General features: G+C 49.8%; 2 protein-coding genes across 2 annotated transcripts in view; one reads left to right on the top strand and one right to left on the bottom strand.

Moving 5' to 3' along the window:
• Positions 1–11,241, bottom strand: part of SLCO2B1 (solute carrier organic anion transporter family member 2B1) — a 69,399-nt gene extending 58,158 nt beyond the window's left edge. The window contains exon 1 of the mRNA XM_035330666.1: positions 11,231–11,241. The gene's annotated coding sequence lies outside the window, so the exon portion shown is untranslated. The remainder of the gene's footprint in view (positions 1–11,230) is intronic.
• Positions 10,686–11,733, top strand: LOC118174040 (olfactory receptor 2AT4). Its single transcript, XM_035339083.1, has one exon. The coding sequence runs from the start codon at positions 10,762–10,764 to the stop codon at positions 11,731–11,733; it is 972 nt and encodes a 323-aa protein (XP_035194974.1). The 5' UTR covers positions 10,686–10,761.
• Positions 11,734–15,292: the final 3,559 nt, after the last annotated feature.

Here is a 15,292-nt window from a genome sequence, read left to right on the forward strand (position 1 = left end):
TCCCATCCCTGCAGGCTCAGAATTAGTCTTAATTGCTTCTAATGACCTGAACGCCAACAGCAACGCTATGCGGGGGGGGGGGAGAGTTTCTCCTAAGAAGGAGGATCTTACTGAAAAGTAATTAGTCACCGAGCCAGACTGCGCAGCCGAGCCCAACGTGGGCACTGCTGGGTGCTTAATAATTGAAAGGCTTCCTGCTTCTTGGAAGCATTTGTAATTTGCAGCTGTTATTGAAGTGAGACTTCACATGGATTTATACAGAAACCCTCCGAGCTGTTCCTTTATCAGCTCTCAGAGCTGTCTGAATAATAATACATTTTGTCTTTACTAGAGCAGGCTAAATAAATTGCTGTGCACCCAAATGTCACGATAGCTCTGATAAACCACTGCATTTTTCCCATTTTCACCACTATCCTCACACTTTTCCACCCCCCTTTTTTTTTTTGAAGATGTTTGCTATCGCCTCACGATTGAAATGTAATCCCCCTGAGCCCAGCGGCAGCCAAACCTAAAGGGGTGAGAAATAATTTTGGTGGGTTTCTCTAAAGGAAAAGTCACTGGGAAGGACAGCAAGGAGAGGAGCGCTGCTTGGGCAAGGTGATTTAAAAATAACTTTGACATCACAAAAGTCCATTTGGGAGAATTTCGGTTGAAAATATGTGGGACCAAGCAGCCCCAGAAGTAAATGAGATACGAAAACCCTCAGATGTCAAAAAAAGCTCAGGGATTTTGCTCTCCGCGATGCCACAGAGGTGGCTGAAATGGGAGAGCAAGGACGCGGGAAGGCAGAGCCTCTCCAGGACCCCAAGCTGGGTTTCCCCAAAGCTGGATGCTGCAGGTTAAAGATTTATTTATTATTATTTTTTACAATTTCACCACCTGCAGAACCCAACTGGAACAAAAATGGTCCTGGACGTGCTCTGTCCTGGCAGAGGTGTGGGCAGGGAGGGGGCTGATGGGGACACCAGGAGCAGGTCCCCACAGGGAGGCTCGCTGGCTTCCACCACCAACTCCGGGCAAGGAGCAGAGGCAGCAGGCAGGGAGGGAACAGACAAGGGTCCGGGGCCACGCAGGAGCAGGGTTAGCCCTGGAGGGGTAGAAAAGAGTACTGCAGATGATGCCAAGCCAGTGCATCCACCTGCATGGCCATGCAAGAAGGGCGCTGAGAAATAGGATGAGCTGGAAGCCTGAGCGCAGCCCCACCAGAGACAGCTGTCTGCATAACCAGAACGTTAATTTTAAAGAAGGGATAACTTTTCTGGGAAGGACTGGAGCGAGAGAGGAGCGTGATGCTTCCTCTGCCACCACAGAGGTGGGGGTTCATTTGGAGATGCAGACCATGGGGGGAGTTTGGCCGCAAGCCCGGAGGAGGCAGGAGAGAAAAATGAACGTGGTCGTGTAGGACCAGGTGGAGGAAGCTTGTATGGGCACCGAAGCTGGAGATTATAGAAACGGGGGGTTTCAGCTGAAGGGGATAGGAGGGAAGCATTAAGAGGGTGCTGTGGCTCCTTGGTCTCAAGGAAGGAAGGAAACACGGAGAAGTGGGGTTACCAAAGGGCAGCGCGAGCACCTGGGGGGGTTGCAGCCAGTGAGGATGGAGTGGTGCATGGGAGGCCGGAGGCACAGCAGGGACATCTCGGCTGCTCCGTGGTGGCACTGCCAGCCAGGGCCGACAAAAGGTTTGAGCACATCACTGCTCAGCAAAAGGTGGCCGCAGCTGCGAGCAAGGCGGACACCCGCAATGAAGGGGAGTGCACAGAGCCTTGAAGCGGTGTAAGAGGGGGTTAGGGGGTGCCTAGATAACCTCAGTATTGTAAAATTGGCCGAGGATTATTTTGGAGAGAGCTCCCCCAGGGCAAGCCAAGAAGGGGCAGAGTCACTGGGATGAGAAGGGACGGTGTCACTGCGATGCTCAGCCAGCTGCCGAGTGCCCCCCGACAGCTCCTGCCTGAGCAGCAAGACAGGGGACAGCTTCAAAGTAGGGAATTTGACCTTTTTGGCAGGATTTCTCAAAGGCTACAGGAGCAGTTGAAGAAGGGGCACCCGCATCCAGAGGGCCAGCAGCCCATCTCACCCATGATGTGGCCCCACGGCAGCCCTGGGAGGAAACCCATCCACATCTCCGTGCTCCCCAGGGTCAGGACTGGCTTCAGATGTTTAGAAACCCTCTGGGATTTCTCTCCCAAGTCCTTCCTTGAATGTCTGTCAGCATTTCTGCACTCGCAGTACCCCGCAGGAGGGAGTTTCGTGAAGGGAAGGGATGCCACGTGCAGAGCCACCTCCTCTTTTTGCTTTGCAGCATCTCCTGACACCTTTTGGGGTGTCCCCAGAGTCATGGTATGAATTCCAGCATTGAACATGGGGTTTGCAGAGCCCTGACCTGCCCACGTCTCATGGTAGGGCAGGGATTCACCCAACCATGTGGGGTTTTCCAACCTCCAGGTGCATTCCCCAGGCACGGCTGTGATACCCGAGCTCCTTCCCACATCCTTTCTTGTCTCCTAGCGCTGCACTGGGGAGCATTAAGAGGGTAAAAAATGGAGTCAGAGCCTGACATAAATCATAAATCCACCTGAGCACCACCTGAGACGAGGGGGTTGCCAGTCCCTTGGGCCGTGCGTCCCCCAAAAATAAGTACCCGGGGGCTGTTTGCCTGCTGGAAAGCTGGTGGGAATGCAAGGAGCGGTGATGGAGCGGCCAGCTGGTGGCTGCCACTGCAGCTCAGGAAGGACAGACAGACGGATGGAGGGATGGAAAGATGGATGGATGGACATACAATCTCCACCGCGAGCAAAGAGAGGTCTTGGAGACTCTGGGAGCCGTGTCCAGCTGCGCAGCGAGGTGGCAGTGTTAGAGCAGGGACGGGGGAAGCTCCTTGCACTGCGAGCAGCCAGCCGAGTCCCGGGGCGCCGAGCCCGAGCATCCTCCAGCCGCAGCTCCCCAGAGCACCCCCGGGTTAATTTTATTGCTGTGTTTCTGCCTTTATTTCTGTATTTCTGTCTTTATTTCTGACCTCAGTTACACCCTCACTCGTGGCACAGACCCACGTCTGGCCCCAGGCACATCCTGGGTTTCTGTTGGCCTCAGCCCTGCCGTGGGGAGGAAGGCTTCATCCTCATCCTGCCCTGACACCCCTCTGCCCTTCAGTCCTTGCTGTAGTAACTTCAGCAGGGAGATTTGCACAGAATTCATGTGCTTTAGGGAAACGCATTCATGTGGCATCCAAACACTGTTTAGATGCAGCTTATTAGCCATGTCAGTCACCTTGTTCACAGCGAATCCTTTTATTAATCTCCCCTTATTTAGCTGCTTTATTAGGAATTGATTGTGCATGCTGACCAGCATTTCATGTGCACGAAGAGAAACGAGCATTTCCCTGCCCAGAAATCCTGATGTTTGAAGCCTGTGGTGTTTTCAGGGGTCTCTTAATAAAATGGGGCAGGTTGAGTTTGTTCCAAAAGCACTGCTTGCTCCCATGGAGGATCCCTCCCAGCTTGAGCAGGGATGGAGCCAAGGTGGATGCAGAGCTGGCATTCGAACCCCATTTTCCCCTCTGAGAAAAGAAAACTGTTTCCAGCAAGTCAGAAGTAGAATTAATGTACTCGTTGAATGAGAAGTGGCTCCGGGATGGCTTCCCATGATCGAATTTTCCATCCACCTGTGGCCACTTTGCCAATGTGCAAATCTCCTGCTCGTGACATCTCAAAGAAGCTGCTGAGCTTGGTCAAGCCGGAGGACTATCCCCCTTTCCTGCTCTTTCAAGTAGGGACAACTGAGGCCACGATGAGACTCGGAAAAACCAAAGGGACTTTATGTCCCCTGGAGAGATGCTGAAGGGAACAGGAGCACGAGCAGCGTTCTCCTCAAGCTTCCCAGTTGGAAACTGGGACCTGAGGAGGAGGCAGCATACGGATCAGGTGAATGCCTGGCTGTGCAGCTGGTGCCATGCTCAGGGTTTTGGGTTCTGCGACCTCGGGCAGGCTTTTGAGGTTTTTGAGACTTCAGGCATGCTGACACGGGGTGGGAAGCACCTGAACAAGTGGGGCAGGAGCCTTTTGGCAGCAAGCTGACCAGACTCGTTAGCAGGGCTTTAAACTAGACAGATTGTGAAGAATTCCCTCTGAGAAACAGCCATGAACGAGAGCCTGTAGGTAAAGATTAAGGACTGGACCAACAAAGGACATCTTGTGGTCGGGGTCTACCACAGGCACCCAACCAAGGGGAGCCTTTTGATGAAGCCTTCTTGCTTCTACAAGAAGCATCGCGCCCACAGGCTCTCATCCTCCTGGGGGATTTCAACCACCCTGAACTTCAGAAGAGCCACTTCAAATAATTAGTGCACGAGATCCCATGGGACACAGTCCTTAGGGACAGAGGGTCTGATCAGAGCTGGCAGCTCTTTAAGGGTATTTTCCTTGGAGTGCAAGAGCTCTCAATTCCCATATGCAATAAATCAAGCAGGAAAGAAGGAAACCAGCATGGTTGAATAAAGATCTGCTGGTCAAACTTAGGCAAAAGGAGGAAATGCAAAAACAGTGGAAACAGGGCCATGTGCCCTGGGAAGAGAACAAACGCTGTACGAACGGCCCTGATGCCACGCATCCCAGGGTCCTGAGAGAACTGGATGTAGCCAAGGCTCTCTCCATCATATGTGGAAAATCATGGCAGGTAGGTGAAGTCCAGGGTGACTGGAGAAAGAGAAACATGGCTCCCATTTTTAAAAAGGGTAGAAAGGAGGACCTGGGGAATTACAGATCAGTGAGCCCCACCTCTGTGCCTTGCAAGAGCATGGAACCTTCTGGAAGGAATGTCAAGGCCCATGCAGGACAAGGAGGTGATCTGAGACAACCAGCACGGCTTCACCAAGGTAAATATGCCTGACCGATCTGGGGGCTTTCTACGATGGATTGACTGCATCAGTCGGCAAGGGAAGACCGACCAATGTCATCTACCTGGACTTCTCTAAGGCCTTTGGTCCCACATGACATCCCGGTCTCCAAATTGGAAAGAGGTGGATTTGAAGGTTGGGCCATTCTGTGGATAAGGAGTTGGCTTGATGGCCACATCCAGAGAGTGGTGGTCAATGGCTCTATGTCCAGGTGGAGGCCGGTGACGAGCGGTGTCCCTCAGGGGTCTGTCCTGGGACCGGTGCTTTTCAATATCTTCATCAATGACATAGATGATGGCATTGAGGGCACCCTCATCGAGTCTGCAGATGGCACCAAGCTGAGTGGTGTGGTTGATATCACAGAAGGAAGGGACGCCATCCAAAGGGACCTGGACAGGCTGGAGAATTGAGCCCACGTGAACCTCATGAGGTTCAACAAGGCCAAGTGCAAGGTGCTGCACCTGGGCCGGGGCAATCCCAGACACGAGCACAGACTGGGAGAGGAACTCACTGAGAGCAGCCCTGCAGAGAGGGATTTGGGGGTTCTGGTGGATGAAAAGCTCGACACGAGCCAGCAGTGGGTGCCTGCAGCCCAGAAGGGCAACTGCGTCCTGGGCTGCATCACCAGAGGGGTGGCAGCAGGGGAGGGAGGGGATTGTGCCCCTCTGCTCTGCCCTCCCGAGGCCCCACCTGGAGAACTGTGTCCAGGTCTGGGGCCCCCAGCACAAGAAGGATGTGGGGATGTTGGAGTGGGTCCAGAGGAGGGCTACAAAGATGATCAAGGGGCTGAAGCACCTCTCCTATGGAGAAAGGCTGAGAGAGCTGGGGGTGTTCAGCCTGGAGAGGAGAAGGCTCAGGGGAGACCTTGTTGTGGCCTTTCAATACTTAAAGGGAGATTATAAAAGGATGGAGAAGGACTCTTTTGGGTGATAACCAAGCTATGGAAAATCATGTTCCTCCAGATTGTGTCTCCAAGCTGTGCTTGAAGTGTAGCCCCAAATGCAACCTCTCTCCATGGACCAAGTTGCCCTGAGCTTCTTAGCACGGCAGGGCTGCAAAGCCCCCAGACTCCAGCATTTAAGCCCCTTGTGACCCCCAGAGCATCCCCAGGCACCCTGTGTCTCACCAGCCCCCGTGCAATCTGAGGTTTGGGCACCCTGAGGCTTCAGTGCACCCCAGCGCGGGTCATGCAAGCCCTGATTACACCAGCCCTGGGTATTAATTATGATGGAAAACATCAATAAAGCCCCCAGGAGCTGCTACCACCGAGAGACCAATTTGTGCTGTTTTCATTGGCATTGCCACCCAAGCATAAGAATTAGAGCTTCAAAACAAGCATGTTGGGAAGTGCAACTTGCCCTGAATGCTTACGGGAGTGTTTTTAACAAGGGCGCCCAGGAGCTCTGCCATCAGAGGCCCCACATCTGTTCAGATGGGATCAGAGATTCAAGTGGGAAATTGCTCCGGAAAATGTAATTTTCTGGAAATTGTAATTTCCGGAAAAAAAAAAAAAAAAAAAAAAAAAAAGTTGGGAGGAGAAAAGTCGATTAAAAGAAAAGTCTTAAGGGCTGCAAGCAATAAACTGAGCTGAATCAGCGTGAGGTTTGGCTCTTCCACCGTCCCAGCATGGGGTCCCAGCCAGGAAGGGCAGGAGCTCTCAGGTGAAGGGACCTGGACTTCAGGGGACACCATGGTCTTGTTTGGGAAGCCTGGTTGGCTCCTGCTGCCCCAGCATGGGCTGTGTGCCCACCCCACAGCTGGTCAGGTGTCCTCAAGCTCTGCTGAGGGTATAAGCATTTGGGATGGAGCATACAAGCACCTTGTCTTCCCCCCTGCCATGGCCACCCCACCAGTGACAACCACACCATGGTGGTGACAGCATCATGGTCCTGGGGGCAGATGTTTGATAGCACCAGATATTGGCGTGCTCAAGACCATACAACACCCAAACCTGCAGCAGCTCCTAGCCCTGACTGCGTGGGTGCTTCACAGAATTGGGCAGTTCAGTAAAACTGCCAGCCTGGGGAAGGGATCGTTGTCCTGGAACACACTTTTCCACTGATTTGTTGAGAAATACAGAGCTTAGATAATCCCAGCATCATATATTGTGGGTATATCTGAAGCTATTTGTAATTAAAGCTTAAATTAGAGCTGACAGGACGAGATCACAGCTTGAATGATTTATAATCAGCACCGAGTTTCTCTTTGTGCCCTGCAAGAGACATCGGGTTACCTGTTTTCCTAGCGAAGTGTTGGGGCTAGATTTCCAGATGAGTAAAGCGAGGGGAGATTTTTCTTATCCATAGTCTAAGCTCAGGGAGCCACAGTCCTGTGGGTTTGTCTGTTTGGAAATGTGGCCGGGCCCTGGAGCAGGAGGTGGATGGCAGGATAACAGCCCCAGCAATGGGATGGAGAAGGAGTGACACCACCAGCAATGGGATGGAGGTGTGACACCCGTGGGTAGCACATCCCCATTTCTGCCCATGACACAAGTGGAAAACTGCACGGGGCGAGATCATCCTGAAAACACACCTAGGACACAAAGATGCGTGCAACCCACCCGGGACAGTAAAAGCTTGTTTCAGAGGTTCTGTTTAAGGCCAGCTGGCTCAGCCTGGCACCGGTCCCACCTCGGCTGCACAAACCAAACCCAGCTGGGGGCCCTCCTTGTGCCCGCAGGCTCCCAGCAGGGTCGGGCACTTGCCAAGCCCCCAGGGATGCTCTGCTGCCCCCATCTGCTCCCCTCCGAGGGTTCATCCCCAGAGCTGTGGAAACAAGGAATTGGTCCGAAACCTGTATTCTGGCTTGTCTTCTTCTCCCAGGGAGCATCGTGAGCAAAATGGCCTGGAGGAAACCCCACCAGACCCCTCCACCAGCAGAGTTCTCCAGCTCTTTTGTGTATTAATGACACGACCGCAGTTGGGCTGAACAGATGGGTCTGAGGAGTACAAATGGTCATGGTTTGTGTTTTGTGGAGTGTCTCTATATGCTCCTGTAGTGCAGGTGGGTGCAATATTCAAGATAAAAATGCAATCCAACCTGTATTTTTCTGCGTGTCACCCGAGGATACATCCTGCACTGCAGCCGCCTCAGAGCCTCAGAGCCTATTTACACAGGATGGGAAGAATTCACCCCTTTCAGATTGCCACCTAACAGCTTCCCCTTAGGGATCGTTAGGGACACTCGTGTGGGTAGGTGGTGTCTGTAGGCTCCCTGCGTGGTCAGTGCAGAAAAAAAGTCCACGAGGTGGCCAACAGACCCATCTGCAGCAAAATACCAGTGGTCCTTGGGTTGCTGCCGAGGGGGGTTAGGAACCAGGGGCTGACCTGCAGTGGTGGCACTGGGGTTGCACTGGGGAGCGAGGGAGATGTCCCAGTTCCGTGCCCTCCATAGAATGACCCAGGCATTGGGAAGGCAACGCCATCGAAAGGGCTGGAGCTGAACCAGAGCTGGGCAGGAAAGGCTGTTTCCCTCGGGGGTCATGCCCCAAGCCCCAATTACACCAATCTGTCGTGCGTAATTCCCGACCACTGCAAAGTGTGGCGAGCAGCAGGGGGATTCAGATCTGTTCATGGGGCTATCAGGAGAACAAGTGTGAAGAATCAGGTCTGTTAGGAGAAGAAACGTGGAGAATCGGGGCCACCAGGAGAATAAAGGCAAGAAAACGGCCCCCAGAGCATCGCTGGGGAGAGGGCTGGGAGCAGGGCAGCGCGCACGGTGCCAGAGGATTTATTGCAGGGTTTGTCACTTGTCACTGAGGATGACATTAAGGAAGGGGCAGACCTTGTTATAGCTTCAAACTGCAAGTGAGTTATCGCTGTTGTTATTCTGTTAACACGATAATATTATTTTTTTCAGCCTAATTAAGTGTTTCGTGTTGATTTACTTTTTTCTCGTGGAGCCCGGGATGGAAAAAATATGATTGTAATATATGTCAACAGGCTCGGAAGAATGGGAATTTGATCTACAGTGTCTGAAAACAACTCCAAATCAATGGTAATTTTAAGGACATTACATGCTGGCAATTTTAATTCAATGCAATACATTATGTAGCTTTTTTTTTTTTTTTGCCTTTTTTTATTATTTTTATTTTTTATAGCACAGCATTGTTTGTACAAATTATATCCTCAGAGCTTACCAGTTTGGGGGAAAAAAAAAAACAATGAGAAGGAGAAATGGAGAAGGGTAGATTAGATGAGAGGAGAGAGTAAGCAAAATATCAATTGTATTTAAATCTCAATGGGGTAGAAAATCTATTTATTTGTAATATTAAATGGATCTCTTCTATATGGTTATGGAGATGACTTTCTGGGTGAAAGGTAAAACTATCTGAAAATTACCAGAGATTTAATAATGATAGGAAATTGCATGAGACCAGCCATTACTCTCAGCTATTTGAGGCTAAGCACCAAACATTTCCAAGAGACCTTTATTTCCCTTCTCTTAAATTGGGATAAAGAAAGCAAAAAAAGGCACAAAAACTTAATTAAGCTTCATTTGTCCCCCCCCCCCCTTTTTTTTTTTAGTGTAAACCTAATGAAAACAAGGGTGTTTTTTATGTGTGTGGGTTTATTTATTATTTTTTTTCTGAACATTTGGGGCTTGATTTTCCTGGTATTAGATAAAATAGATACATTCTACAAGAATTTGTGCCCATGAAAGTGAAGTAGCAGGTTTTTTTTGGCTTGAGCAGAAGACACCAGAAGTTTCCAAAATGATGTTTTACTTTGCCACAGCAAACAAACTTATTCCGTAGGGCAGGATAGTCCTTTCTAACCTGCATTAAATCTTTATGAGCAACCAAGGAAGCATTTCTGTTGAGAACAAAAACACCCTGGTAACTCAGAAACCTTAAAAGCCCATAACAAAGACCGGTGAAATAAATGGAAAACTGCGGCACACACCTTCTGGCCTTTCCTGGAAAAATCCAGGAAGCATCACAAGTTTATTTGAATAACGCAATTGTAGGGCTATATTATGTGAAATAAAGATATGTAAGGGCTGAAAGCTGTCACGTAGCATGGGCCAGGCCATCTGGGATGAAGGCGCTGACTGATACTTGTTCCTAGTTTTTTATTAGTGTCTTTGAACTTATTGAACCTCTAAAGCATTTCTTACTGTAGTAAAAGACATGACGATGACCTAGATCAGCAAAAAAAAATAGAAATAAAAATCCATCGGAAATGCCCTTGTTTTTATGTCCCAAGAAAATGAATTGGAAGTCAAAAAAAAAAAAAAATCTGCATTTTTATGTGATTTTTGGCAACAGCAGCAGAAACCAACTGCATGAGGAACATGATGAGCTGCAAGCAGACAGCCAGGGGCGGCAGAGGCGTGATGAGAGGTGATGAGGATGACTTTTGGTAGCAAACCTTGTTGCATCCTAGCAAAAGAGAGGCAGATGCTTTACTGCTCCATAACTAAGTCCCTGAATTCCCTTAGGGGAGAAAAATGGGTATTTCAATAACAGGGCTCATCTCTTCCTCAACACAGAACGGGGCAGAGGAGCCACGTCCCCAAAATGTCCCTGCTCCCGCTGGACCAGAAAGGGACCCCCGAGGAGCAGTGCAGATGGAGACCGCCCACAGCTGGGTGAGACGAGTCCTGGCCTTCATGTCCAGAGCTGGAGAGCATCTCTTCTACTGACTCGGACATCATCATCATCATCAACGTAGAATTCAAATCTCCTTAATTACAGGCGAGAGACCTGAGGGGCTGAGCTGTGTGCTGTGACGTGCTCGGCTCTGTGTGATTTTCCTGGCGTGTGTTTTCCTTGCAGACCCCTCAAAGCTCCTCAGAGAAATGTGGTGTGTTACCAATCCCCGTTTCCTCGCGTCCTCTTCATCCTTGCAGATGCTTTGACCAGCCCCGCCATGGAGAGCTGCAGCAGCAACGCTTCCACTAAAGACTTTTTCCTGGTGGGGTTCCCGGCTCTCCAGGATTTCCAGACCCCCCTTTTCTTTGTCTTCTTGCTGTTCTACCTGCTGATCCTGGCCGGCAATGCCATAATCATCACCGTGGTGGTGGTCGACCGCACGCTCCACAAACCCATGTACTTTTTCCTGGTTAACCTCTCGGTGCTCGACGTGCTCTTCACAACCACCACCATTCCCAAGATGCTGGCCATGTTCCTGGCCAACGCTAAAACCATCTCGTTTCGGGGCTGCTTCCTGCAGATGTACAGCTTCCACGGGCTGACGGTAACGGAGGCGCTGATCCTGGTCGTTATGGCTTACGACCGCTACGAGGCCATCTGCAACCCGCTGCGCTACGCGGCCAGGATGACGAGGAGAGCAAACGCCGCGCTGGCGGCGGGCGCATGGATAACCGCGCTGCTGATACCCGTGCCCGTCATCGCGCAGACCTCTCGGCTGGCCTTCGGGGAGGCAGCCAGGGTCCAACACTGCTTCTGCGACCACCTGGCAGTCGTTCAAGCAGCGTGCTCCGACTTCAGGGCCGATTTCCAGAACTTCTTGGGGTTCTCCATCGCCATGACGGTGTCGGTCGTCCCTCTGTTGCTCGTCACCCTCTCCTACGTCCACATCATCCTCTCCGTACTGAAGATCAGCTCCAAAGAAGGACGCGCAAAGGCTTTTTCAACGTGCACTTCCCACCTGCTCGTGGTGGGCACTTACTACTCCTCCATCGCCGTGGCGTACGTCTCCTACAGGGCGGACATCCCCGTTGACGTCCACGTCATGAGCAACGTTGTCTTCTGCATTTTGACCCCCTTGCTGAACCCCATCATCTACACCTTGCGGAACAAGGAAGTAAAATCTGCGGTTAGAAAGTGTATCTTTCCGAAAACGTCTTCCCTGTCTAAAAAAAATAACTTATTTGCATAAAATTTACATCTCTGCAGAAGCCTCATGCTAGTTTCTGTTTCATTGCGCTGGTTAATTAATATATCATCGCCTTTATAGCCTGTTTGGGTCCCCTGAACTGTGGTATATCTTACATTACTGTATTTCAGCCTATTTCTGTGAAGTTTTTAGTACACTTGCATGCAATATTTATAATTTTTTTGGTTTATATCCTTCAGTGACTAAATCACCGATGCACTAAATAAAGCTGAACTGGAGTGGCACCACACTTCTTTACACTTCCCCCTCCGCATTGCACTGTGGGGAATCCATTAATTAAATCCCTCCATTTACGAGTTCCAGCGGTGGTAGCTGTTATTTTCCCAGCACATGGCAGAGGTGACCCTGGGATGTTATTCCTAAGTGAGAAAACTGGAAAATTACTTTACAGGACTGCAGAACTGGGGGAAAAAGTTAAATTTTGAACACAGCTCAAGGAAGCAGTGTCCGCATGCAGCCCAGCGCTATCGACTGCCTCTTTTATCAAGCAGCCTGATTCACAGGTTCCTGTACCATGAAAGCTAAAGTGAAGCAACAGCCAATATAGCACGATGGACCTCAAATTTAAGGCAGAGATGTTATTATCAGCGAGTGTGTATGTTTATCTGGAATTTAATTCTTTTTTTTTTCTTTTCTTTTCTTTTTTTTTCCTCCAGAGCAGTCAGACAGTCTGCTACAAATGAGGTTCTGACCTTCTGAGCCATGCCTGGCTTTTCCCAAGGTTAACACACTGAAATACGTGTCCTTCCTACAGCATCTGTTTAACAGACCCTTTCAAAGCCCACAGGTAGATTGGGGTCTCCAACAGAGGTTTGGGGAAGACTTGGGCTGTCTCCTCACTCACTCTTCCATTAAGATGTTGAACTCAAGACCACTGATTCGACCCAGACTCAACCCATTGCTTTGATTGCCCAGGGAAGATTAGAGGGGTCTTTGGGGGTCTTCTTTTCCAGGGAACAAAGGTCTTCCCCCCTGACTCTCCTGCACTGCCCCGAGCAGAGGGATGGAGAGGAGAAGGTGCAGGATGCAGCCGCTGCGTTTGGTGCATGTGGAGCAGCTCAGCCGCTGGCGCTGCCCACCACCAGGACATACACATAGCCTGGGGCTTAATCAAAACACAGTTAAGAAATAATTCACCTAAGCACAACAGCTGGTTTAGGCAGAAGATTTTATTATTATTATTATTATTAAGGTGTTTTTTATTGTACCCTCTGAGCTGAGTCTCTAACGTGCAGCAGCAGGAGATGGAGCAGGGAGGTTCCCCGAGGGAAACGGGGGGGGGGTTGAGCCTTGGTGCCCTGCTCACGAGATAGGAGAGCCATGCACATATTAAAAAAGAGGTAGGGAATTCTTTGCCTCCACCAGGGATCTGAAGAAGAGCTTTCCTGGGACCAGGAGGTCTCAAATGCATTTTTAAGACTTCCAGGATTAGACTGCATTACAGTGGGCTCCATGAATTGTAAAAAAAAAAAAAAAAAAAAAAAAAAGTTTCCCTTGGTCCCAGCGTGTGTAGTGTGTGGCCCTGGGGCTGGGGTGGCTAACGTTTCCTCGCAGCACAGAGCTCCATCACTCCTGCCTGCCTGCAGCAGTTTTGGTTGAAATCCCCTCCTAACAAAGTGCACGGCAGCAAGAAACCCTTCCCAACACCCAGTTAAATGTTCTCTTTGTTTTCATTACTCTTAATGTTAAAAACCTAAGCCTTACTTAATGTTAAAAGCCTAAGCCTTACATCGACGTTACTCATTTCCAGTCATAAGATATATTTGATTTTTTTTTGTCTGGCACCAGCTCCCTGTTGGCCGTGTAAATTCACGTACGAGATGATCAAACTCTTCCTTGTGAAATGAGTGCCTGGAGGCTCTCACTGTCATCTGCATTTTCCAAACTTTTAACCATTCCCACGACTCTTCTCCTAACCCTCTCTGTGTTTTAAAATTCTTCAAGGATGATCATTAAAAAATGATATCATCATCCCGTATTGGCTGCTCCGTCACCAAACGCAGAGCTTACCTCTGCCAGATGCTGCCAGCGTTCCCCCGCTGCTATACCCAGAGGCCGGCCCCACATCTCCCACCGCCTCCCAGCACCTTCTGTCAGGTGCTGTTGGGGATTGGGGTGCTAGAAAAGGGTCCAAAACCCATTGCAGTCCAAAGGAAGACCAAGCACGGTCTGCGAGGTAATGGGGAGTGCTGCGCTCTCCCCTTGGCTGGTCAATGGGAAAAGAAAAATTAAGCTGTGGAGAAAAGGTGCCTTCGGTTTCCTTCCTTGCTGCTGGGTGGGATGTTGCCAGCTGCCATAATAGTTCTGTGGGGGGTCTCAGATGATGGTTCATTAACTTGAACCACAATGGGAAATCCGCCTGGTGCTGGAGAAAAAAAACACCACATCTGGAGGGATGAGCCGCTGAGACCCATCAGCAGCACCGCTCCTCCTCTGGGACACCCATGGGCAAAACGGGGTGAAAAAAATAATAATAAAATAAAATGAAATGAGCGACACTTGTTCCTTCTCAGATGTTTGTTTTATTATAAGAGAATAAACCTCCCCCACCAGGCATTTGTCCGATGTGTCCCTGTTGTGCCCTTCCCAGGAACTACACCTGGGACCTGCTCCTGTATCTGGGGAAATGACCAAGATAAAGGCACTGCTTGGCCTTTGGTCCCCCCCTACACACTGCAGAGCTGCTTGGGCTCAGCCTCAGGGGGTTACCACCGAGCAGCCAGCACTTTGTGGAACCCAGAAAGGTTTTTCCTGAGCAATGCCCGATGCTGGAGGATGCTCAAAGGGAATCAGAGACCTGGGTCATCTCCAAAATCTCCTCGTAGTCACCCGGGCACCTGCAGTCAGGGGAAGGATTGCAGCAGGCAGGGTAGAGAGGCTTGCAAGCAGCATTGGGAATAACATTATGGAAAATAACTGCAAAGATAGGATGCTAAAGCCTTCTGCACTTCCCTCATTCATCACATTTGACAATGTAATCATTTTGCCTAACAGCTAGAAACCATTTCCAGCTAATATTATTTGTTATCTGCAGCAATAGCATTATAATAGTATCTAGAGGGTTATGCAGCTGCCTTTTACAAGACATTGTATTCACATAATACATTGTCTGCTCCAAACCTTCCAATGTTTGGTCTTTTTTATGAAACAAAAATAAGAAAATGTCGAGCATCAGAAACCGCAGACTCTGAGCATCGCTTTTCCAGACGGAGCTAAGTATTGCTGAGCCACGGGGAGAGATCTGCGAATGAAAACGAACCCCCCAAATCCTCCCCAGACCGTGCACCCAATTTGTGTGCCAGCCAGAACAGCACTGCACAGCACTTTACTCCTCATTCAACTTCTCTTACCCAATGCCTGTTACTGCCATTAAATGGCTCCAGGCTTCCCCACCGCGCCGTAGGGAGGGCAGCCCCCTTCTGCAGCCCTCCCAGGGGCTGGATTGCTCTCCTTTCTCTGGTACATGCTTGCAGGAAAACATTTTATTTTATTTTATTTTATTTTATTTTATTTTATTTTATTTTATTTTATTTTATTTTAT

The sequence above is a fragment of the Oxyura jamaicensis genome, chromosome 1, assembly GCF_011077185.1.
Source record: "Oxyura jamaicensis isolate SHBP4307 breed ruddy duck chromosome 1, BPBGC_Ojam_1.0, whole genome shotgun sequence".
Lineage (NCBI taxonomy): Eukaryota > Metazoa > Chordata > Aves > Anseriformes > Anatidae > Oxyura > Oxyura jamaicensis.